Consider the following 25060-nt stretch of genomic DNA (forward strand, 5'->3'; position numbering starts at 1 on the left):
TCAGTGAGCCGAGCCCCCTTGGCACGAATGGCACGGCCACGGGACGTTCCCTTTGATTTTCTCGAGTGCGCGACTGTTTTTGCAATGTTGTGAACGTTTGTGACTCTCTGGTGCCGCCGAGGAGACCGTTTGGGACGCGTTGCGAACCCACCGCGGAGGCTGTTGTGTCTAGCGGCCGCGTTCACCCCGGGACGATCCTCTCGGAGTCCTCTTGGAGTTTTGACAAGTGCAGGAGTCGGATTGCAGGCAATCCTCCCAAAGGTAGGCCGCTTCTTCGCTAGTTGCCCCCGAGGCCTACTTGGCCGTCTAGGCGTTGGAATGCGATAGCAAAGTCTCACTGCGGTGCAAGTTTTATCTGCGAGGCTCGGCGCGCGCCTCTTGTCTTTTTGACGCCAGCCTTTCGCCGCCGTGAGCTCCGGTCGCTTCGAAAATTGGCCTTACATCCAACAGGTAAGGTTAGGAAGCGACCGATGCCGAATTTGAACGGGTTGAATTTTGCAGTGGATTCGTCTTTTGGGTGTCGGACATTGTTGGGGCGTTTGCGCCCCGTGCTCTCCCATCCCATTGACTGTGTCAAAGTGCCGAACCGGCAGGGGTCTTGCCGTACTAAAATTTAGTTCGAAATTGACAGGTTATATTTTTCACAGTTTCTCAAATCCTCATCATATGAGTTCCATTTCATTCAATTTTGGTTAAGATTTCCCATAGTTATTTCGACGTTCAAATAACGGTATCTGGGTGATATGTCTTGCGTATAATCCTGTTGCATATTGAAGACATGGGTGTTGACAGGAGCTTCAAGCACTGAAGTTTACTCTACAACCTCTACAAAAAAAAAAAAAAAAATGCTCCCAAAATTTCTGGAATTTATGTCACTGCTGAGTGGGTATGCCGAAACTAAATTTATTTTCATCTCAATGAAACAAAGATGATATGATCTCGCATTACATGTGTATTATCAATGCTATTTCACACATTTGTACTTTGATTAACATACATCTGCAAAGTCTAGTTGTTGCAGAGCAATGTGGGCATGATGTACTTGTATGTTTTCAGAGGGCAGGAGAGACGTGGTGGTGTGGCAGCCATACAAGTTGCCCCACCTTGCCTTGCCGTTCTGTAGCCACCCCTTGGGCCCATTTTATGCTTGGATTTTATGCAAGAGAGTGTTCCAGAAATCCAGTAGCCCATTAAGCACATTCTTCAGGCTGTGCTCTTGATTGCCAAGTGTCATTACTGGAGAAGTGTGTTTCTCTGCATTTTCAAGAGAGAAATGTGATGCAGTTTTACTGCGAAATTACCAAATGTTTTTTACCATGGCTCCCTTAATTGATCAAAAACTATAATTGAGTGGGAAACTTTTAATTGAGGAATTGGGTTGGACTCCCTGGATTACTTGGCAGGACACTTGTCACAGCTGTCTTTCTGAGTCAACGTGTACTTTCTTTGCTGTAGGCAATGTCATTATTGTTGCTCCATGAAAACTCTACGAAACACACTTGCTTCTATTCCCCCATGTGACTCTTATCCAGTGACAAGGAGTGTGAGTCTGCAATGAAGAGGGAACTGAATCATGAGGTTCGTATCTGGATCCGCTGATGTCTGCGTCGGCCAGGAGGCAGTCATCGCACTGCTGGCGGGGCTGGCGGGGCTGGCGGGGCTGGCAACCGAGCTGCACTCGGCGACTGGACGACACACTGAGTGGGTTGTTGGGCGTATCATTCAATAAACAAATTTAATGGAGCATAAACCGTGCGGCAGCAGCGAGCCTGGCCTCCCTTTGCCTTCCCTTCCGCCCCCGGGCAGTCGGCAGGGCATAAGTCTCGCTCTGTCCCGCTGCACAGTGGGCCAGAAGGCCGGTGGAGGCGGCCACAACCCTAGACGCGTTTTGAGCTCCAGAGTCGCCAAATGGGACTCGAACCGAACGTGTGATCCATTGGTGGGGTCACACGTTCGGTTCGAGTCCCGTTTAGCGACTCTGGAGCTCTGGCCCACTGTGCGACGGGCCTTTGTTGGCGCCCTGGCCGCCCCTGACCTTCGCCTTGGCCGCCCCTTCCCCGTTACGTAATCCACATTAGCGCGACGGCGGCGGCTCATCGCATCGACGAGGATGAGCCTCGAGGAAGACCTCGCCAAAAAGACGAAAACGGGAACCGCTTTTGTCGGTGTTCGAACCCGGGCCCGCGCGTGGCGCGCTCAGCTTTGCCGCTCTTCGCCGGCTGTCCACCGGGGAACTGTTAGCGGGGCGTGAGCGGCCAGAAGACTGACTGTCTCTGTCGCACTCACGGGGCGCGCCGTGTGGGTGCGAGAGAGACAGGGCGACGACAGCGACTCGGGGCGCTAAGTGGACTAAGTGCCCGGCGAGGTGGCACTGCCGCCGGACTGCCGCCCTGCCGCCGGGACATCGTTTTGTCGGAAAACAGTCGCGCTGTTGCAACAGAACAGCGCGACCCGACCGTGACGCGGCCCACATTTGCGGCCGTGTGCGTGCGTGTCACGGTGCGTGTCACGGTGCGTGTGTAGGTCAGGAAGGACCCGGCAGGGCCTCGAAGGGCGTGGTCGCGGAGTCGCGTGGCGGCGCCCCGTGGGCCCCGTGGCAGGCGAGGCAGGGCGGGGCGGCGGGCGGGGCGGCTATTTCTGTGGCGACCGCCACGGCCTCGGCCACCACACTGCAGGCCGGCCACAGCCCCCCCGGGCCCTATCAATCGCCAGAACCGACAAAAAAACAACAACACTGAAAAAGGGGAAACGCCGGGGCTTTGCGCCGAAGAGTCTGTGCATCGGCTTCAGTGACCATGCATGAATGGTCACTCAAGTTGATCAGAATGAAGTTTTGAAGACGATCGGGGAAAAAAATGAAATTACCGAAGGGGTCTTTTGAGAAAGTCTGAGGTGGCGGGCCTGCTACGAATGTGGAGGGGTCCGCGTCGCATCGGCCTGGCTCGCTCCGCTAGCTTTGAGTCATGTTCGGGAATAGGTTGTCTGTTTGGCTCGCTGGCTTCATCAGCTGGTGGAGTGGCGCCGCGCTGCGCCCACGTCGCTCTGCCTTGCCCGCCCGTCACCTGCCGCTGCGTGGCGTGGCGCGGCGTGGCGTGGCATAATGTGGACTGCTAGACACGGGACGGCGTCACGAGTTTGGTACTGCCGTACTATGCCGTTGGTCGCGTCGCAGCCGTGATGAACGCAAGGTCGAGCGCGACGTCCCACTCGCTGTCTCTCTCTGTCGCACCCCTGCGGCCTGCGGGCCGCCCCGTGAGCGCGAGAGGGACCGGACGGAGCGACGAAAGCAAGCACAGTGCGGCACAGTGGGCCAGAAGACCGGTGGAGGCGGCCAAAACTCTCGACGCGTTTTGAGCTCCAGAGTCGCTGAATGGGACTCGAACCGAACGTGTGACCCCACCAATGGATTCCTCTCCGAACGAGGAATCCATTGGTGGGGTCACACGTTCGGTTCGAGTCCAACTGTGAGATGGTTTGGCTCAAGGCGTTGGGCGCTGAACAAAAACTGTCGAAAAAGTCGGGTGACGCGTCGCGCACGTGAGGGATTTGCGAACCTGCTCTACTTTTGTGAGGCCTAGTCTCTCTGACTGCCGTATACATCGGCTGGGCGGTTTTATTGGGTCTACTCCAACGGAGGCTAAATGGACTGCCTCGGAGGCGGTGCGCTTCCGGTGGACGGCCTTCCCTCGCTCTCGTTCGAATGAATGAATGAATGAATGAATGAATGAATGAATGATTGGATGAATGATTGGATGAATGATTGGATGAATGATTGAATGAATGAGCCGACTATGAACTGTTGGATTAATGAACGAGCAAATTTGTGTATAAATGATCGGTTGGATGGGTGAACGATCGTCGTTCAATCAAAGTCGAAGCTTGGCGAGAGAAATCCCGAAAATGTGGGCGTTCTCCTTTTGGTCGTCGGCCTTGCACTCCTCAGCAACCTGCACTGGAAAAAAATATACGAGAGCAGCGTCGCATTGATGGTACGCGATCAAGAGCATTGCTCCATGCGAGGCAGACCTTTTTTTTTTTCAGTGTGTCACGCGCTGCGTGTTGGTTGCTTGGCTCGTTGGTCCTTGCTGCATCCCAAGTGATAAGGCTTTCGTTCGCCAGTTGGTCCCTCGACGCCGCCCAGTGTACTACCCACCTGCCCATGCTGTGCTGCTGTGCCATTATTAGGTGGGTAGCGTTACTCTGTCACGTGTGACGGCGGTTACGTGACGCCAAGTGACGTGACGTGACGCAGTGGGGCGGGTCAGGGATGGCGGTGCGGTGGGAGGGGCTTGGCCCCTTGCCCAGTGTAGGAGTGCGGTATGGAGCTCTCAAAGGATGCATGGAAGGACACTCAACTCGGAGGACTTTCGCTGCAGGCCATCGCTCTGTCTCTCTCGCACCGCTGCGGGAGGCCCCACGGGTGCGACAGAGCTGGCTCTTCCGGGGTGTGGCTGGGTGTGTGGCTCGCTGTGCGTGGTGCACTGAGTAACTAGTACACTAGTGTTGTCGCCTTGACTCGCCGCGACCATTGCAAAGTGGTCGGACTGCCATCGACTGGCGAGCTTGCCAGTGCACTAGCGGGCTGGGCTGAGGGCTGCGCCGAGGGCGTCCACGGGCCCCTGGATGCGCCTTGATCAGGCCTAGATGCCCCCTGGGCCCGTCCGGGCCACTGGGTGGGAAAGGTTGGGGTTGATGAAATGTCAGTCGGACGGGATTCCCACCCCTCACACCGGCGCGGCCAATAGCCCGGCCCTTCGACGCGGCGAAAGCTCAACATGATTGAGAAAAAAAGAAAACTACTGCTAAATTTATCACATTTTACAAAGTTATTTTTTTTGCAATTGTGTGCAAATGTGTGTTTTGCTCCAGGGTTTCTTTTTCCTCGGTTTTCCTAGGCTTTCCTAGGAGCGGCGCGCCGTCCCCTCCCCCCCCCCCCCCCCTCCCCTCCGAGGGCCCCGTGGGCTTCCGCTGCACATTTAGCGGGCCGGGGTGTAGGTCGTAGGGTGCTGTCGGGTCAGCAGCGTGTGCCGGCGAGTGTGTGTGTGTGTGTGTGTGTGTGAAGGGGGCGGGGGCTCGCACGGTCTCGCAGGCGGCGCGGCCCCAGGGAAGCCCCCCAAGGGCTTGTGCCTCCCCTGCCCCACATGGGGCTCTGGCTGGCGCTGCTGGGGGTGGCGCCGCCACGCCGCCAAGCGGAGGTTTGTCTAGTTGCACGCTGCCTGCAGCCTGCCCGCCTGCAGCTCGCCGGCCCGCCGCGCTGCTGTTGACGTCCGGAGGGGTGGTTGACCGGTCGCTCGGCTCGGCCGCTCTGCTGCATCGTCTCTCTCGCACTCGCGGGGCTTGCCGCACTGGTGCGAGAGAGCCAGAGCGACTCTCGGGATCAGTCTGCTGGGTGTGTTGTGTCCAGTTGTCTCTCTCCCAGAGGCCCCACCCCCTCCCCGCGTAGCGCGTCGCATGGCCTGGCCCGCCAGGCCCGCCAGGCGGATGACACGTTTGTTGGGATGCGATTGGGTCTATCTATGGGACTGACTGGAAACCTGTTCCCGTGCGTTGCCCTCTCTCTTCGTCCTCTTGACCCGCTGGCTGGAAGGCTGTCTCTCTCTCGCCGGCCGGCCGCCGCCGCGGTACGACGCAGACGCCAAAACGCGAAACCGTGGTGGGCGCCGTAACGCCGACACTGACGGTGGCCGACACTGTAGGGGTCGCCCGACGCCCGACGGCCTGCCCCGAGGCCCGGCCGGCCCGGCCCGGTATTTGGCTGCCCGTTTGATTTCTCTCTCTGTCTCTCTCGGCTTGTTTTGATCCTCTCTGGATGAGCCCCGTTCCCCGTTGGCCGGCCTAACGGCGCCGTGCCCCCCCCCCCCCCCACCCGGCCCTCCGCGCTCGGCCCCGGCCCTCTCAGTGCGCGAGCGACTACGGGCCGGAGCGGACGCGCCACGCCGGGCTGCCGTCTGCACGCGCGAGTGCCGTGTGTGTCTGTGTGTGCAAGTGTGTGCTAGTGTGTATGTGTGAGTGCAAGCTGCAGTGCTGCAGCGGGGCGGGCTGGGAGTTTGGGATTTTGTTAGTGGGGTTGGTCGTTGTAGGTTCCACTGGCTTTCACACCGCGTGTCTGCGCGCGAAGGGCTTTCCTGGAGGCTTTCGGTGGGGGGGGGGGCATTCCCTGCGCTGCATTGCGCGGCATCTGGCCGGGAGGTCGGGCTCTATTTTTGTGCCACTGCCGCCGCGGCTGTGGCAGTGCCGTGGCAGTGCAGTGCCGTGGCAGTGCAGTGCCGGAGCGACCCTCAATTAGCAGCGTAGTGCCGACTGCGGGCTGATGCCGAGCAGTCGCCCTGTCCCTCTCGCACTACGAAGGATCCGCCGGCACGCCCCGTGTGAGCGCGTGCGCGCGAGAGAGAGAGACATTGACACGGAATGAGAGTGTGCCGGCGGCAGCACGCGTTGCGCCGCGTTGCGCGGGGTTGGGAAGGGGTTCGGAAGGCTCGCGGAGGCTCGCTCGGTGCGGAGGAGAGGTGCGATTTTCCGCTCCGAATGGTCAGCAGGGGAATATGGGGGGGGGGCGCGTTGCTAGCTTGATCGCGATGGTGGTGCCAAGCAGCCGTGTCAAAGTGGACTCGACTCTTCGCCTGCAGGCGCTTCCCCCTCCCCTCCCCCCTGTCACCTGCTCCGCGGCGCTCCGCGGCCGGCCGGTGAAATCGGTCGGAAATGCCCCCCGCGGTTATGGATTCTATTGGGCGGCTCGGCCGGCAGAGAGCCTCGGAAAGGCCTCTGGCGGGACTGTCGTCCAGTTTGGCGGGCTGGCGGCCGGGCGGGCGGGGCTAACGGCATGGGTCTGCTGGAGGGCCTCGAGGGCGCGGTACAGTGGGCCGGAAGACCGGTGGAGGCGGCCAAAACTCTAGACGCGTTTAGAGCTCCAGAGTCGCTAAATGGGACTCGAACCGAGCGTGTGACCCCACCAATGGATTCCTCGTTCGGAGAGCAATCCATCGGTGGGGTTACACGTTCGGTTCGAGGCCTGTCTAGCGACTCTGGAGCTCAAAACGCGTCTAGAGTTTTGACCGCCTCCACCGGTCTTCCGGCCCACTGTGCGGCGGGGCCCTGCTGGGCTGCCGGCCCAGAAGGCCCGCGGGAACGACTCGCTGGAGCCGAGGCTGGAGCGGACATGCAGTTCGGGGGCTCCTTGGCTTTCCCTGCAACAACAATGCACGTGCGAATTTGAGGCGGCCGGGCTAGCCGGGCTGGCTAGCCGACCGGGCCGAGTCAAGTGGTGCATGTAGGTCGCGGCGGAAAGGGCATCGGGCTTTGGGCACGCATCGCGCACGCATGCGGGCCGCGCGTCTGTGTGTGTGTGTGTGTGTGGGGGGGGGGGGGGCACTTGGCGGACCTCGCGTCCACCGCCGCGGCGGCTGCAGGCGGCTGGGAGGTGCGCGCGTACTTTGCATCGCCAGAACGGCAATGCCTCGCGGGAGAGATAAGGGTTCCTACTGCCGTTCTTTTTCGGCGAAGTCGAGCACATGGCCGTCTGACTTGGCAGTGGCCCTGCGGCGAGCCGTCTTCGGGCCTTCGGGTGTCGTCGCCGTGCCTCGCCTTCACGCCGCGTGGCTGCCCAAAACGTTTTGTTGGTTTATCGCCATCGAGTGCTGGCGGCCGGGCCGAGCTGGCGGACGCTCAGTCTGCCGCGGCGGCCAGTCCGGCGGACAGTGGGCCAGAAGACCAGTGGAGGCGGCCACAACTCTAGACGCGTTTTGCGCTCCAGAGTTGCTGAATGGGACTCGAAGCGAACGTGTGACCCCACCAATGGACTGCTCTCCGAACGAGGAATCCATTGGTGGGGTCACAAGGCCCATTCAGCGACTTTGGAGCTCAAAAGGCGTCTAGAGTTTTGGCCGCCTCCATCGGTTTTGTCTGCGGTGGAGCGCCCGCGGACGGCGGGGTAGGCCGCCCCGCAGCACAGGGGCGTGTAGCGGGCAGGCCTACCGGGCAGGCGCTCCGCCTCGTCGGCCATTTCGTCGCTCGCAGTGTGCCTGCAGTCTGATTCCGACTCGATGTCTCTCTCGCTCTCGTGCGGCGTTCCGTTGGCGTGCGAGCGAGACAGACGACAGCCTGTTGGAATCACGTGCAGGTGCGGCGGGGAGGGGGAGGGGGAAGGCTGGGCTAGGGCCTCGCAGGCCTCGCGCGCCGCCCGGCCAGGACCGGGGCCGCCTGGCCTACTTGCGGAACTAACCAAATTCACACACACACACACACTCTCACACACGCTCGCTCTCTGGGAAGGCCCGTGCGAGGGAGACAGGCGTGGGAAGGCAGAGAGAGTGGGGAAGCAAGTGCGGCCAATTTTGAGAATAATTCAATTAGGAGCGGGGGTGGGTCGCGACACGCTCATCGCTTTGCTGGGCGAGAGCGACCACTGTCCACTTCAGCCAAAACAATTAAAAAAAACGGATTAATAAATATATTTTTAAAATCTTTAGCTTAAAAAAAAACACTAGAGCATACATGAACTTTTACTGACGATAGATGAAAAACCTCGTCTGCAGAAGCACGTTTTCTTTGAAAAAGTTTGTCGGTTGCGGGAACTGAATATGTGTCGATGGGATGCCTGCCGCTCCCTCCTCGCGATGTGGAATGTGCGTGGCGGGGCGGGGCGGGGCGGGGCGGGGCGGGGCGGGGCGGGGGGGGCGGCCGGTCCAGCGGGGTAATGACTCGTCCGTGTCTTAGCGTGCCGGCCCCACTGGACCAGACTGCGTCGGACTGCGTGCGGAGAGAGAGAGAAAGAGGAGAGAGCGAGAGAGAGAGAGGCACCGCGAAGAAGAGGAACGAAAAAGGAAAAGAGAAAAAGGAGCATCCGGCGACGCGACGCTACCGGACTAGCGTCCGCCATCCGGTCGTATGAGGATACCATGCAACAACGGCACTGGGGGAGCAGCCAGGTAAACAACTAGTTTTAAGAAGAAAAAACACAAAGAGGAATGTTTCTCGGCGCCGCACAGTGGGCCAGAAGACCGGCGGAGGTGGTCAATACCTCTAGACGCGTTTTGAGCTCCAGAGTCGCTGAATCGGACTCGAACGGAGCGTGTGACCCCACCAATGGATTCCTCGTTCGGAGAGCAGCCCATTGGTGGGGTCACACGCTCGGTTCGAGTCCCAATTAGCGACTCTGGAGCCCAAAACGCGTCAGGAGTTTTGGCCGCCTCCTCCGGTCTTCTGGTCCACTGTGCGACGCCAGGAAGGGCCAAAATGCAGGCATGGCATAAGTGCGTGTCTGGGTAAATGAAACTGTCGGGAGCAAGAGTGAAGCCGGCTTGATTTATGTCCCGATGGCACGTTAATCGCGGCGCGCGAGAGTGTGAGTGCGAGAGAGAGAGAGATGGAGAGGTTCTGCTGAGGCGCCGGGTGGGCCTCGGGTGTAAAAGCGCAGCCAGAGGCGCGCGCGCGCGGTTCAAGGAATGCCTCTCGATTGTGTTGGTGGGGGGCACTGGCACTACACTGGGATGCCTGAGTGCGGATGCCTTGCCCCTCCCCCGCGGCCCCCGCTTCCAGGAGGAGCTTCCTGTTCGATATGCCGTTGTGTCACCTCTAGCTGCATGCTCCGCCATGCTCCGCCCGTTGCGCAATGTCGTCGGATTGTTTGCTCGTCGCCGGGTCTTCTTTCTCCCCGCGTGGCGCTCGTGGCGTCGCTGCGCGCTGATTGGCCAAACGCGGCGACTCGGCTCCCTTGCCGTTTATTTACTAGTGGGTCGTTTTATTGACTGTGTGCGAAGTGAGATCCGGGCGGGCAAGGCGTTGCAAGGCGGCCAACAGGAGGTCCTTGTTGGCCAGCGCTGCCCCGGTGCACGGGCCGTGGCCGGCGGCGTCCTGGTCCTGGCCGCGGTGCCGGCGGTGCCCCAGCACAATGAGGGCCTTGTTGGCGGCCGGGAGGGAGGGGGGGGGGGCGCTGCAAATTTATGTAAACATTCGCGGCGGAGAAACGAAAAACAGCAAGGGGCGCTTTGATACTGGTTGGCCGAAAGGCAGGCACAGTTTTCGCACGACCGCCGCGTCCACGCCGCGTCTCCCGTCCCAGTGCTTCGCGGGGGGAGCGAGGCGAGGCGTGGCGAGGCGTGGCGACGGCCAAATGGGTTCGCAATGGAACGAGTGAAGCACTAGCGTGGCGGCACGGCACTGCACGGCACGGGCCTCTGATGCGCTAATGTGGTGGCTCTTTTTCACTTGGCGCGCCCCGCCCCGCCCCCATCGAGTGCCCCACCGCGGCCAAGGTCACCGGGGCCATAGTGCACCGCCAAGGCCGACGCGACACACGACCGTTTCTTGCATCGCCGCGGTTTTGCCGACTGTGTATCATGCCATCTGTGTACTGTGTCCTAGCCTATGCACGCCGGACGGGCGGGCGGGCGGACGGGCAGACAGACCAGCCGGATACAGAACCGGCTGTAGTGTCTGTCTGAAGGAAGGCTTGGCCATGCCGAGTGGGTGGCTGTGTGTGTGAGGGCCTGACGCGCACGCTCACCCGCCCACGCGTGCTTTCGATCACCTGCTCAACTCGCGCGCACTCCGAGACACTTGTGCAGCAGACTGTCGTGGCCGGTGGAGGCGGACTAAACTCTGGACGCGTTTTGAGCTCCAGAGTCGCTGAATGGGACTCGAACCGAACGTGTGACCCCACCAATGGATTGCTCTCTGAACGAGGAATCCATCGGTGGGGTCTCGTTTCGAGTCCCACTTGGCGACTCTGGAGCTCAAAACGCGTCGTTGCCCGCCTCCACCGGTACTGTGCGCGGCGTTTGATTGGCCCTCTCACTCGCTCTTTCCCTGTCCCTGACACGTGCCCGGACACGTGCCCGGACACGTGTGCACGCCGTGGAGGTGGACGCTCGGCGTGCGACCCGGAGGCCCGGCGGGGCCCAGCGGGGCCCGGAGGCCGGCGCCGCGCCTCGTCGACGGGGACGTCGTGGGAGAGCTGGCGCTAGCTGCGCTGGCGGGGCAGCGCGCCGCACCGCGCCGATGGACTTGTCGGACACGCCGCCGATGTCCCTTCTTCCTTCCCGGTGGGCGGCCGTCTCTGTCGCACCCATGAGGCGTGCCCGGCGTGCCGCGGGGACGCGAGAGAGACGGAGTGACGAAGCGGTGTTCGGCCGGCAGGGCAGGGCAGGGCAGGGCAGGGCCCTTGATCGCGGCGTGCAGGTGGGCGGGCTGCATGCCGCCCCGCCACGCCCCGCCCCGCCCCGCCCAAACCATAAACTGCCTGCTTTTGTTCGGACCACGCGGACCGGAGAATATAAAAAAATAAGAAGCTCTGCCGCCGCGGAGTATTTGCGGAGTGAGTTTCGCTGCCGCACGCTGCCGCCGACTTGCCGTCCTCTCCGCTTTGCTGCTGTCCGCGCTTTGGTGTTTGCCGTCATTGACGGCCAGACGTTCAGCAAGCGCAGATGAACCCGCGACATTTTTAAAAGCGGAGGATTCGAAAAAGGTCCCTTTCACCCGCTGCGCACTTTTGGCGTTTTCCACTTTTCCGCTCCGCTGCGGCCCGGCCTGGAGCCTCCGGCCTGGAGATGGCATCTCGATGTCTCGATATCTCGATCTGACGGCGGCGCCTCGGCCTCCGGGCACCCCGGGTCGGCGCCGCGTACCGCAGGCGTACCGTAGCGCCAGTGCCGGCGCAGAGCACAGTGCAGACTGATTCCGAGAGTCGCCTTCGTCGCGCTGTCTGCCTCGCACCCGTCCGGGGCGCCCCCTGCGAGCGAGCGAGAGAGAGAGGCAGAGCGACGAAGACGGCTCTCGGAGTCTGCCTGCGGCGCCCCTTTCTAGCAGTGCCGCGACGCTCTCGACTGCTGTTTTCGTCTTTGGCGGCGTGGCCTTGCGCCGCGCCCGTGTGATAGCGGCAGTAATGCAGTGTGCGTGCGTTGTTTGTTTCAGGTGCGTATGTCCGACGCTGCGCGGCGATAGCGGGCCTCGGGCCGGCCGGACAGCCCAGCCGAGCCGGGCCGAGTCAGTAACGCAGTGATAGCAGGTTTGCCCTATTTGTGTCGAGTGCATCCAGGTTATTGGTTCACACACAAGTCCTTGATGTTGTTATAATTTATTTTTACACTTAAAAAAAAATTGGTTGGTTTGAAATTGAATTTTAAGCGGCGTGAGACGTCCGCGCGTGCCTGCGGCTCCCTATGCGGCTGCACAGTGGGTCAGAAGACCGATGGAGGCGGCAAAAATTCTAGAGTCGCTCTAGAGTCGCTAAACGGGACTCGAACCGAACGTGTGACCCCACCAATGGATTCCTCGTTCGGAGAGCAGTCCATTGGTGGGGTCACACGTTCGGTTCGAGTCCCATTTAGCGACTCTGGAGCTCAACGCGCGTCTTCTAGCCCACTGTGGGCTGGTGCATCACTGCGGTGCGCGAGGTGCGCGCCTTGCACTGCGCACTGCACTGCGCGCCTCGCACGCCACATGTACCGCTGCGGCGCTGCGGCCACCACGTGATGCGTGTCTGCCCGGCGCAGCCCGGCGAGGCAAGGCCTGGCCTCTCGGACTGTCTGTCTCTCTCGCACCCGCCCGGCACGCCCCGTGAGTGCGAGAGAGACGGAGGCCTGGCCCTCGGCCTGGCCACCAGGAATTCGCCCCTTTCCAGCCCAGTTCCCCGCCCGGGGCGGACGGCGTGCTCGAAGTCAGTCTGAGATGCCCGCTGTGGAGGCTAAGACAATGCGAAACGGGGAGCCGGCCTGCGAGCCGTGTCCGGCGCACAGTCCATTCGCCAGAAGTCGCTAAATGGGACTCGAACCGAGCGTGTGACCCCACCAATGGATTGCTCTCGGAACGAGGGATCCATTGGTGGGGTCACACGCTCGGCTCGAGCCCTGTTTAGCGACTCTGGAGCTCAAAACGCGCCTAGGGTTTTGGCCGGTGCACCGGTCTTCTGACAAACCCACTGTGCGGTGGGGAGCTCTCAGCGGCGACATTGAACCCTGGACGCGCCGCGACGCGCCGGCAAGACAGGCGAGGCTCGCGCCGCTCGCGGAGTGGAGGCTGGCCCGCCTGGCTGGCTGGGCTGCAGGAATGGGCACCAGGCCGAGGCCCATGGCCCCATGGCCGGGCCGCCAAGCCGGGCTGGGCCGGGGCCGCTCCCAGCATCCCCCCTCTTCGGCCAGCACGGTCCGCGAGCTCTCCACGGCTCTCCGCTGCACGCATCGCTAGCTAGACAATGCTAGGGCCAATCCTGGCTGGCGGCCTGCCCTGCCCGCCCTGCCCGCCTGGAATGTAGAACTCCGGAACCGCCCGGACGGCCCTCCGGGACGGCCCGGCTGCATCTCCCTGCTACCGGCGTGCCGGAGGAAGAGGCAGCCGCCGGGTCGCTCCGTCCCTCTCGCACCCTGCCCGCCGCCCCACGAGTGCGAGGGAGACGGAGTCGGTCTGCCCTCGGCGGCGCCGCCAGTGGCAGAGTGAGACGGCGGGACTGTCGTCGCGCGGGTGCCGCGGCCCCACAGTGGGCCAGAAGACCGGTGGAGGCGGCCGAAACTCCAGACGCGTTTTGAGCTCCAGAGTCGCTAAATGGGACTCGAACCGAACGCGTGACCCCACCAATGGATTGCTCTCCGGACGAGGAATCCATTGGTGGGGTCACAGGTTCGGTTCGAGTCCTGTGTAGCGACTCTGGAGCTCAAAACGCGTCCAGAGTTTTGGCCGCCTCCACCGGCCTTCTGGCCCACTGCGGGGTGGCGGCTCTCCGTCTCGCTCTCCCAGATTGTCGCGATGCGCCGCCGCGTGCCGCCGCTAGATGGCGCCCACGCCGGGGCCGCCAATTTCTCTCCCGGCGTCGAGAAAGGGCGGCGCGCCGCCAACAGGAGGCGCAGGTGCGGATCCAGTGCGGGCTGTCGCGTCGAAGGGGCAGTTGAACCCCTCAGCCGCCTGGAAGGCAGGCGGAAAGCGAGACTTTGCCCCTGGAAGTCGGCAGCAAGAGGTACTCGGCCCCTCTGGATCCGCCACTGCCTCGGCGCAGCAAGGGCAGGCCTTCCTCCGCGAGCCTCGGCAAGCCTTGGCCGAAGCCGGTGCAGCGTGGCGACCGGGCTGGCGGTGCGGCGCGGCAGCTCCTCAGTCGGTCAGCCGGTCCTGGAATGCGCGCCCGCCCCGCCCCGCCCCGCCCCGCCCCGCCCCGCCCCGCCCCGCCCCGCCCCGCCCCGTGAAACTGAGCCCAGGCGAGGAAGCGAGCATTTGATTAGGACGACGGGAGCCCTATCGAAGAGGGGGGGGGGTGTTCGTCTGCTTGCGCCCCACTTGGTGGTCGTTTTTGGACGCTGGCCCTCCCGTTTTTCCGAGCACAACGTGTGACCCCACCAATGGATTCCTCGTTCGGAGAGCAATCCATTGGTGGGGTCACACGTTCGGTTCGAGTCCCATTTAGCGACTCTGGAGCTCAAAACGCGTCTGGAGTTTCGGCCGCCTCCGCCGGTCTTCTGGCCCACTGTGCGGCGCTGCAGTGCAGCGTCGCGGCGACGGCGACGCATCCGGCGCCGAAGGGGTGGCCGTGCAGGCAGCGCCGGCCATGTTGGGATAGGTCTGGCATCCCAATGGGCATCGCGTAGCATCGCCTCTGCGTTGCCGAGACGCACGCCCGGCGTACCAAGACACTGCCGGGCCCCGCGACGAGCACCTCGTCGTCTACGTGCGCCGCACGCCAAGGAGCACAGCGCGCTGCACTGGCGGCGGGCACTGCAGATGCATTCCGAACAGTGCTTTCATCGCTCTGTCTCTTTCGCACTGTTGGGGCGGTACGCAGGGGTGCGAGAGAGAGGAACGAGCCTGCTGCCGCCGCACAGCTGGTTGCCGTTGGCGCCGTTGGCTTGTCCATCCATCCGGCGTCGTCCCGGTGGCCGCCAGCCCGCCAGCCGGCCGCCAGCACACTCATCCCGAGGGGCGTCTTCGTCGCTCTGTCTCTGTCGCGCCCGCGGGGTGCTGCGGTGGGCGCGAGAGAGAGGGGCGACCTCGGCCAACGAGGCGGCGGCATGGCGGCATGCGCCTCGTGACCGCGGCGCGCGCCCGCCGCCCTTTTTAGCGGACGACTTAATTGGGGTGCCGGGGGAATGGAGTGCGGCTGTGTCTGTCTCTGTCGCTCTGGCTCGGCCCCGCGCAGGGCCCGCGGGGGCCGCACGGGTGCGAGAGAGACGGACTAGCGGCGGCACGACGGCACGATTTGAATACGCGGCCTGACACTGACCCCGCGTCAAGACCACGCGCCGCGGCGGGGCCCTGAAAACAAAAGCAGACGACGTGGGCTACCTAGTCCGAAGCGGCACCGACCGGACCGGCACGCGTGGGATAATGACGAACCCATTACGATCGGCCTGCAGTCCGTCTCTCTCGCACCCTCGCGGAACGTGCCGCGAGCCGGTCGCTTTTGGGGTTTGGCCCGGCGAGTGGGAGAGCCCAGCCCAGCCCGCGCGCCGAGCGCTCTCGGGGCCGAGGCCGGCGAAACCCGTTGAACCCTGGGCCAGGGTGCGCGTGTGGCAGCACTGCATCGGCCTGGAGTGCCGTGGCAGGGACACTGTTAAGTTGGCACCGGCTCCGCGGCTCCGCGGCTCCATTCCATCAATAAAGGTGATCGCGGCGCATCGCGGCCGCCCTATCTTATCTGCGCGGCGCTCCGCGGCGCCAGGCGTCCCGTGGCGCCCTCCGAGCCCTCCACTGTGGGCCACAGTGCCTGCGCAGTGGCCGCCGCGTCGCGTAGTCGCGTCCCCCGGCCTGCAGTCCCCCAGCCTGCCTGCCTGCCTGCACCATGGCCTCCAAGGCCTCCAAGGGCGGCACGCTGCCGCGCAGCTTCTCCAGCCTGTACCCGGCCGCCGCCGGCAGCGGCAACGGCAACGGCGTCGACGCGCAGCACCGGCAGCGCACGCTGCCGCGCTCCTTCACCACGGGGTGGGTGCAGGCCTGTCTCTGTCGCAGTCGGGTGCCGCGCGTGGGTGCTTCGGCAGGAGGGGCGGGTCATTCATTCCCCCACTGCCGTTGCCAGCCGAGTTTTCTATTTCGTCGGTGGCTGCGATACAGTTGATAGTGTGTCTACGCGTGCGGCGTGCGGCGGCTGCCGCTGCCGGAGTGGGGTGTCTGGGCGGTCGCGGCTACCCCCTCCCTCTCCTTTCAGTGCACTAGAGGCTCCGACTGGTTCCGCCCGAATGCAAGCAGAAATGAGAGATAGCTTCTTCGAATCCCCTTTCCGACATTTTTTGCGTACGTCATCGTCCGTGTGTCGCGATGGCTCCCCGTGCGTAGCGCCGTAGCGGCACCAGCGTTTGGCATTCCCTCGCTATCTAATCTTGGCATTCACTTGGCCACTGATTGTACCTGATTCTTATCTGAATTACGATTCTGAGGTGGGATTGGTTTTGTCGCTAGTCTGTCACATTCTTTGAAAAGTGAAAAGAGTGGACTTAGTTTTGATCGATATCGTCTTCCTGGGACGCGCCTGCGTAGGTGTTGAAATGCTGGCCCGGCCGAGTCGCTAACGGAAGCCTTGTTATTCTTGTGCTGCAGGTGGATTGAGGACGCCCAGCGGAGCCCCACCATGTCGCACCACAGCGATGACAACATGCTCATAGCGAGCTCCGACTCGTTTTGGGAGCCCAACAACTACAAAAGGACGACCAAGCGAATCGAGGATGGGTATAAACTCTGCAATGAACTCATCACTTTAGTGCAAGAACGTTCAGATATCGAGAAAACGTATGCCAAATCTCTGAAAAGCTGGAGCAAAAAGTGGAATGACCTTATTGAAAAAGGTAGGCAGCGGGGAGGTGTAGTGTGTGTTTGGTATAATTTTTGGAGGCTTGTGTTTGTTTACATGCGTGTTCTATTTCCAGGTCCCGAGTATGGAACCACTGAAGCTGCTTGGAAAGGGGTGCTAGTAGAAGCTGACAGGCTGTGTGATCTTCACCTTAAGGTCAAAGATAATCTTTGTAATGATGTAATAACACAAGTAAAAACATGGCAGAAAGATACCTACCACAAGGTAATACTTTTTTCATTTTCGGTGTCAGTATGATATCTGGTGTTGTTTTGCAGCCCTTGTCATTTTTTCTATTTTTTATTTTCAGTCTATGATCCAAATCAAAGAAAGGAAAGAAATGGAGGATCAGTTCAAAAAGGCACAGAAGCCCTGGTCGAAATTACTTCAAAAGGTCAATAAAGCCAAGCAAGATTATCACACTGCATGTAAGACAGAAAAATCGGCCGCTAATCAAGAACGAAATGCCAGTGGAGACAGCTCCTTATCGCCAGATCAGGTCAGTGCCACTCCTTGTTTGCATCTTCTCTATCGATCAAAATTTGGGTAGAATTTACATAAATTACACCAGGAAGGCAAGCATGTGCATGAAATTGCACGCAATCAGTTTTTGTAGGTTTTTTTTTCTCTTAAGTTCACAAATGATTTTTAGATTTTCTCTGTCGGCAAAGACTTCAAGTTGTTTCTACTGCTCAGCTGCAATTTCAAACTCGAATACTCATTGAAACATTCTTTTAATTATCATTGCACAGAATAAATGAAACACTTGCTTCTATTTTCTGTTCAGAATTGTTTTTATATTAGAATCAGCACCGGACTTTATTTTATTTTTTTTTCCTTCTTTTTATCTGTCTGGCAGCGAGCAGTGTTGGTGAGTTGGTGTCACTATTTATTTCTGCGCACAGCTTTCCTAGAGTTGCAATATAGTGCCACTATGCACCACCCAAAGCCCTGAATTATACAAGTATCTTTCAATTTATTTTTATTGATGCCAGAACTCAACCTATCCTAATTTCATTTTCATTTTCTCCCCAGGTGAAAAAAATGCAAGATAGAGTTCAAAAGGTTAAAGAAGATGTTCTGCGGGGAAAGGAAAAGTATGATCTGGCTTTACAAGAAATTAATGCTCACAATCCAAAGTATGTTGAGGAAATGACAGAAGTATTTAATAAATGTCAAGAAATGGAAGCTGATCGCTTACGGTTTTTCAAACAAGTTCTTTTCTCTATGCAAAAATGTCTGAATGTGTCAAATGATCCTGTGTAAGTACTCTTACCTGTTATTGAACCATATTAGGTGATCTTCTGATCCTTAACTTGAGAATTTGTTTGCAGCTTGCCACAAATTTACGACGAGTTTTATCACACAGTCAATAATGCAGATTATGAAAAGGATTTAAAGTGGTGGTCCAATAATCATGGTGTCAACATGGCGATGAATTGGCCCCAGTTCGAGGTAACGTATTCATTGTCTTGTTTCACAGTGCTTTACGTATTGTTTTGCCTGCCTGACTGTGACAGCGGAAGCAAGTTTCAAAATTTTGGGACCATGGTTTTTCTAATGAAGTCACTCCTGGTGACACAACATTGTTCCAATAGCAAGACTTGCAAAAGATCTTGTAGCACAGCTCACTAGTTTAATGAATTTTACCAATATTATCTTACGAAGTTAATGACAGCATGCAGTATAAATATTTTTTTTTAAATTGATCTATTTAATTTGATTTGAGCGCGTTATTTAGAGTTTTCTTTTTTATCTTATCACCTGCTTACATTTTATCCTCATTTTACTTACAATTCGCTTCTTGTATCACATTATGGTTATTAGTGAACTACGCCTGTGTTGTTTTGTAAAGGGTTAACATTTTATGTTTGCATGTGTTTTTTTTGTTTTGTTTTCTTCTACATATTCTGCGTGGCTTGCATGTTTCGTTTGGTGTGGCGTTTTGCTGTGCCATATTCAGGACTACACGGAAGAACTGCGGGAAATTGCCAAGGCAAAGCTGAAGGACACCCTCCCTGCAAGTTCCATAACTCTCATCAATCAACGTCCAGTCAGCGAGGATTTGCATGTAAATTGTTTTTTGTTTTGTTTTTTTCTCAAATACCAACATCTTAACCTATTGATCAAGGGGAGACTTGACTGTCAGCTTATCAAAATTATTGTGTTTTCTGGGCATGGTTGTTAACTCAAAGTACAGAAAACAGTGTACTTCTGCTACCATCATGCCTGTAAGAGCACCCTAATTTCATGGCTCAGTGTTGTCTCCGCTTAGGCAAATGATATAATTTTTAAATGACAGAGTTTTATTTTGGAGTTAAATTTGATTTTGTCAATAAGTGACATTACCTATGAGTCATTACAATTTATTGTAATGCATTATATTTACCATTTTCATATCCTTTCACTCATAAAATTTCTGCAGCGTTGGTTGGGAAGGAAGCCTAAAGACAATATTGTCCTCATCAACCAGAGACAAATCAGCGAGGACGAGCTGCTGCATGTAACTTGGTCCCTCACAGTTTTTCAAAGTAGTTTGGAAATGTAGAATTGGCCCACTATTATTTAATGCTCCAGTTTGGTGTGAAGTAGTTAGATCATAAATATAGTTGCATTGTTTTTAAGACCATTCTAGTTTACCCAAATTTTGCTTTTCTCACTTGAAGAAAGTAAGAACTAAGAGTTCCAAAGTTAAGTTAGTTTGGCAGTGTAACGACATATTTTGTTGCTAAATTTTGCTTACAGCAGTGTATTACAAAAGAAACCCTTTTATTTGCAATCATAAAATTGATTTTTTAATGCTCCTTGCCCCATTTGAAAGTTTACCAATTTCTGTCCCATTGTTTGTTGTGTAGGTCCTCTGTATATCATAGAACCCATTTCTAGTTCTAATGTATCTTTCCCCCTCTTTTCACAGGAATTCCCACCAGTTAACCAAAGGGTTCCTGCTAAGAAACCTGTGAGCCGTGTCATCCCAACTGATGTAAATGCTGATGATAGAAAGACGTCGCCATCTGCTGGGCACAATTCTAACTCGAAAACAGCTACAACTCCTACGTCAGCAGCTAACAATGACAAATCTGATGGCTCCAACAAGACACCTACCATTACGTAAGTTGAAGTTAAACTACACTGTCCCTTATTGTTCTCGCCTGTTTGATTCCAGATGAGGAATGTGGCTTGGTTTTGCACTCTCCAACTCTGTCTTCATGCTCGTACTATTTTACTCTGTAGAAAAGAACTAAATCTCTAGTCAATTTCTTTAACGTTTTAAAGTAGGGGAGTGTTATGAAAACTTATGTACATACAGTCCGCATAGCAGTTATGGCTTTCTCAATATTTTTCTACAATTTATTCTATGGATAGGGCAATATTACATATGAAATGGATGATATTTTTCTTTGTAGGTTTAAGTTGCTGTTGGAACAGTGTCCTGGTAAGCTACCAGAGTCACAGTCACAGTCCCTTCCTTTTCATTTGTAATTTAATTGAAGTTACAGCAAGTGCTCCTTAATGTCTCGCTAAAAGCCATGATTGTCTAATGCCCCTCTGCACTGTAATCCTAACGCATGTATTTTAGTGTTTGATTTTCATTTGGGGCAGTGCACTGTGTCATAAGTAACCAGGAGTCTTCAATTTGTTGTCTTTGTTTCTAAACACTCTTCACACTCTCTTCAGTTGAGCAATGCACAGTTGGCTACCAGCTTGAGTTCAAGCCAATCAACACTCTAGGGTCATGGGTCGTGTCTATTGACTTCTTATGAATTTGATGTTTTTTGTGTCCATTGTTCTCACATATATATGGCTGCCAGATTCCTTCTCTTTAGCTTTTGGAGAATCAATGTGAAACTTGCCCTGCTAAGAAGCGCTTCAGATTGACTCCCGTTGTACCATTTTGACTCCCATTTTGACTGATGTTGTTGTTGTTTGGCAGGAATGGCACGCCGCGGGCGGAAGCCAACCCGTTTGAAGAGGAGGAATGGGATGAGGAGGGCAATGAGGCCCTCGTAGACAACGGTGAGCCTGGAGTCCCTGTACGAGCCTTGTACGACTACGAGGGAGCAGAATCTGATGAACTTAGCTTCAAGCAAGGTACCAGTGGCAGTGGCTCATGCCCATGTCAACATGATACTCGACTTGCCTTGTGTTGGAGTCAATTTGTACTAATTTATACTGTCTGCCATCTTGCAGGGGAACATTTTGAAAAGTTGGAAGATGAAGACGAGCAAGGCTGGTGCAAAGGAAGGAAGGACGGCCGTGTGGGTCTTTATCCTGCAAATTATGTTGAAGTTGTGTCGCAATAACATCCCAGTATTATCAGCAAACTACAAGCACTCGCCTGTTGGGCTGAAGACCTGTGCTCTTTTCTGTATTTTGCTGTTCTGCCACAGTGTACTTACTTGAAGCATCCCCTGTTTGTGTGGCTTCCTGGGACTTTATCAGGGTAGACTTTTTTTTCCTCTGTTTAACTTCAATGTGAAAATTCTGATGTAAGCATGGGGTACTTTACTATCACATTTTGTTTGGAGACTCTAGCCATGGAGGGTGATAGTTGATAATTATGTGCATTTAATAATAATGAACATAATTGATTTCTTTTTCATGAAGTAGTCTAATTTTTTTGTTGTTATTGTGAATGTGTATATACCTGTTCAAGAAGGTTGTGACTTGGACCAATTGTTTGGATTTAAGTCGCTGGGTGGTGCTAAGTTGTACTTTTTTTTTTCCAGTAACGGTAGTCGGCTAAGTGTGACTTGGCCATGCTCAAAGAAGATTGTCTTGTTGCTGGACGAATAGTCACAAAAAAGTGTGCTTTTCCCCACTTTCATTATATTTTTCAATATCTTCAATGGTTTGTGTACTCATGTAAACTCACTTGTTATTCAGTCATTCAGTCTTATTTGTACGTACTAAAAGAAAAGAATAAGGTACATAGGAAAGCTGGTCAGTGATAAGTGGGGAAGAGCTGAAGCTCTTGATGATTTAAACTCTTGCTTTATATATTTGTGGTACAGATTTTCTCTGATCGATATGTTCTGGACATTGTTTACTTTCCTCTCATTTCTCTCACAACAAATAGTTTGAGTTTTTATTGTCAAGGACTTATGGTTGTTGAGCGCAGGTTTGCATTTCTGTTTGTGATGACTGCATTGGTATTTATACTCTAGTGCTAGTATTGTATTATTCTAATTTTTTGTTGTCAGTGAAATTTTTATGAACCGGGGTCCTCCCGCTGCTCCATGTTTATTGCAGTGTCACTTCATTGGGTTTTGGCAAATCCTGACCGGTTTTAGTTTTGGAAGATCTCTGTTTATTATTGTTTTGGTTGATGCTAAGTTGTGGTTCAAAAATTTGAGGTGGAAGCCAGTTGCAAACTGATGGTGTCTAAAACAAATTCAAAAAATCTTATTTTCTTGTCTCAAGAAAATTTTAAGATTCTCATCTAGCTCGTTCCTTGTTAGCTCTTGGTCACTCCTGAGTATTCAACAATTTGTATTACTCACGAGAATGGTTAATAGGAATAGGTAATGCAAGATAGGACATTTTTTATGTGATCATAATCATGAGTAATGTCACTTACAAGATGCTGTATCATATGGCTGAAATCACATTTTAGGTGGTAGGCATCTTTGCCAGTACTGAGTGATTGTAGAATGCCACTCAGTGGTTAGAACTTCCTGAAATATATGACAGGTCACTAGAAAATTGGACTGGAGGCTAAATCCATGGAATGTATCCTCTGACCTGATCAGTTCAAATGAAATTTTTGGTTTAGTATGAGAAAATTAGTATGTAGTTTTAGGACACTTTTTTTTCTCAACTTTCTGACATTTTGGCTCAAATTAATTGCAATTTGTAGTTACACTACAGCTACTTTGTATTCATTCTTGTAAAATCCAATGACTGAACTAGATTTTTTTAAAATTTAAATAGAATGTTTTTTAGCTGACGACATTGAAGTAGCAAATTGACTTCTTGTACCACTGATTAAATTTAAACTTACTACAATTTTGTATGAAGGGTAGTTGAGATTGTGAAAGAAAAATATTGCCTCATGCATTCCTACAGCTATAACATCTTCATTCTGTTCTCTTCTCCTGTAATTTACCAGCTAGGGACCAAGGCATTTAAATTGATTTTTCATGCATTTTCTGACAATTTCCACTTCTGTATCTTCCAAATTTATCACTTGTGTTGCTTGGCACTGTCTTACATCTGAAACAGATTCGTTGAAATAACCTTTCATCCTCATTCTTAATTATTTATTATTGTTGGAGGTAATTATATAATGATTGCGTTTTCACATTAACCATGACCCAGTGAAATGGCAGAGAGTTCTGTATGTATCATACATATTGGCATTTTAGCATCACGGAAGACCCTAGTCGTAGAGTAATATAAATTTTCAAATGGGTCATTCTTACATCCAGTAACGGAATGCACAGATTTCATTTAATCCAGAGTATGCGTAGGTATCTTTTGTCATTTACCTAGTGTAAATCCACTGACTTTTTTAGACATTCCAGTCTGAATGCGAGTTGGCAGACAGTGTGTATGTGTGTATGGATGTGTAATATAAATCAAAATGCAGTTGATTCTGCTGTGTGTATGTGTACAGTTGTAAGTTATTTGTGTCAGATTGAACCTCATCAGTTTTATTGCCTTATCATATATTTATTCATAGTTGTGTTGCAACTATTGTTTATTGTATAGTTAGATATGAATTTCGATAATTTAGCCTGGTCTGATATCTCATTCAAGTGTGCTTCCAAACATTTCCGTACTTTAGTTGGCATGCTGAGTTCTGAGTCTTGTCCATACTCTTTTGTTAATTTATCACAGGGCAAAAGGTTTTTGGTAACTCCTAAATCAGAGTTACGCTAACCAATACTGATGTCATGTGGAAAGTAGTATAGTTACTACAACTGCATGCAGTTTTGAGGTAGAGCGCTACAAAGTTATGACCCTACTGTAAATTGTGGTATTGTGATCACTGTAACTCCAACCCCAACTTAAACAATTATTTGTTAAAGCATTGGTCAAATCATGTTACTTCAGGAAATGAACAGTTGTACCTTATATAGAATGTGTATAGACTGAAGCAATAAGCAAGAGCAATTTATCAGAAAAATGTTGTCCTAGTTTTTCTGATCTTTTTCATAGGTCTTTTCAGCTTTGACAAGTTTTTAGGGACCTGTAACTATGCCAATCGTCAGTTTTCTACAGTTGTTTGAGAAATGTGATGTGTGTTTTTCTTCTCTGCTATGACTGTGCTGTAATTTAACAGCACAAGTCTACTGGTACATAAGGCGTTGTTGTGCCCGTGAGCTACTTTTGTTCCTGGCTGAAAACTGCCTGAATGTAAATGCTGTTGGGTGATACATATTATTGCTTAATCCTCACCAATGTAAAGCTTCCATTGTCAGTGGAAAAGGAGCATGTCCCGGAATTGTAAGTCACTACGGTAGTGAGACTGTCAATCTGCTAGTCTTTTGTATAACCCATGTGACAGGTGTTACTATGAAACTACCTTTTCAAACCTGGAATCTTGCAACATCCAGGTTTGCAGCTGTTGGGGCAGCAAAACTATCTACAGAATTATTTTGTACAGTTATGCATTTTAGAACTTGATTTTTATCATTTCTGTTTCAGTTAGATCATAAACAGGTGTTTAGATTGTTGTTGAATATGTTGTTGATTACTTTATTATAAAAATTTATTTACTTAGAAACTGTACAAAGCTTCTCTATGATGCTATATCTGACAAATTATTTGTTTTATGTGGGTGTACATATACGGTCACTGGTTAGTGTGATTTTTCACCTGAAATTGTTCTGTTGAGATTTGATCAGGTTGCCAAATTAATGATATTATCCTCTAGAGTTAAAAAGAAACATTTCATTCAGAAGATTAAAAAGTGGAACTTTGTTTTGTATAATGTTGACTTGACATTATATGTTGCAAGTGAAAGAAAAATTTAGTGATACGTCATCAGAATAATGTATCTATAAATAACAATATGAAATAATTAAATTACTCGTAAACTGTTCTCAAAGTGTTGTTCTTTCCCATCCTCAGCCCTTTCCCAGCAAGATCAGTAAGAACAGAAAGCGTATCTTTTTTTAGTAGCCTTAGGCGAGCCTGTATGGGCCAAACAGTAAGCACAAGGGATTCTCTGGAACCAAGCCTTGAAACAGCAAGTAAATAAGACGAGTCGCGATCACTCTCGGTTTAGGAGAGTTCGAAACGAACACAGACGTGACACAAATGGATTTCCGTTTCCGGAGGCTGCTTCTTGACTGC

General features: G+C 54.0%; 1 protein-coding gene across 5 annotated transcripts; it reads left to right on the forward strand.

Annotated features, from left to right (window-relative positions):
• Positions 1-12: 12 nt before the first annotated feature.
• On the forward strand, positions 13-24806 carry LOC117648626 (protein kinase C and casein kinase substrate in neurons protein 1). Of its 5 annotated transcripts, none has more exons than XM_034391245.1 (11): positions 13-261; positions 16507-16751; positions 16833-16981; positions 17067-17255; positions 17616-17627; positions 17792-18018; positions 18091-18211; positions 18720-18827; positions 19674-19867; positions 20691-20848; positions 20948-24806. In XM_034391245.1, the coding sequence occupies exons 2-11, from the start codon at positions 16538-16540 to the stop codon at positions 21058-21060; spliced, it is 1485 nt and encodes a 494-aa protein (XP_034247136.1). In that variant the 5' UTR covers positions 13-261; positions 16507-16537; the 3' UTR covers positions 21061-24806. The 5 variants fall into 5 exon arrangements, with proteins under 5 accessions (XP_034247136.1, XP_034247137.1, XP_034247134.1 ...); XM_034391246.1 differs by lacking the exon at positions 13-261 and adding an exon at positions 318-450; XM_034391243.1 differs by lacking the exon at positions 13-261 and adding an exon at positions 8735-8924.
• The last annotated feature ends 254 nt before the right edge of the window (positions 24807-25060 follow it).

This window comes from Thrips palmi, unplaced genomic scaffold (genome assembly GCF_012932325.1).
Source record: "Thrips palmi isolate BJ-2018 unplaced genomic scaffold, TpBJ-2018v1 HiC_scaffold_3, whole genome shotgun sequence".
NCBI classification, from domain to species: Eukaryota; Metazoa; Arthropoda; class Insecta; order Thysanoptera; family Thripidae; genus Thrips; species Thrips palmi.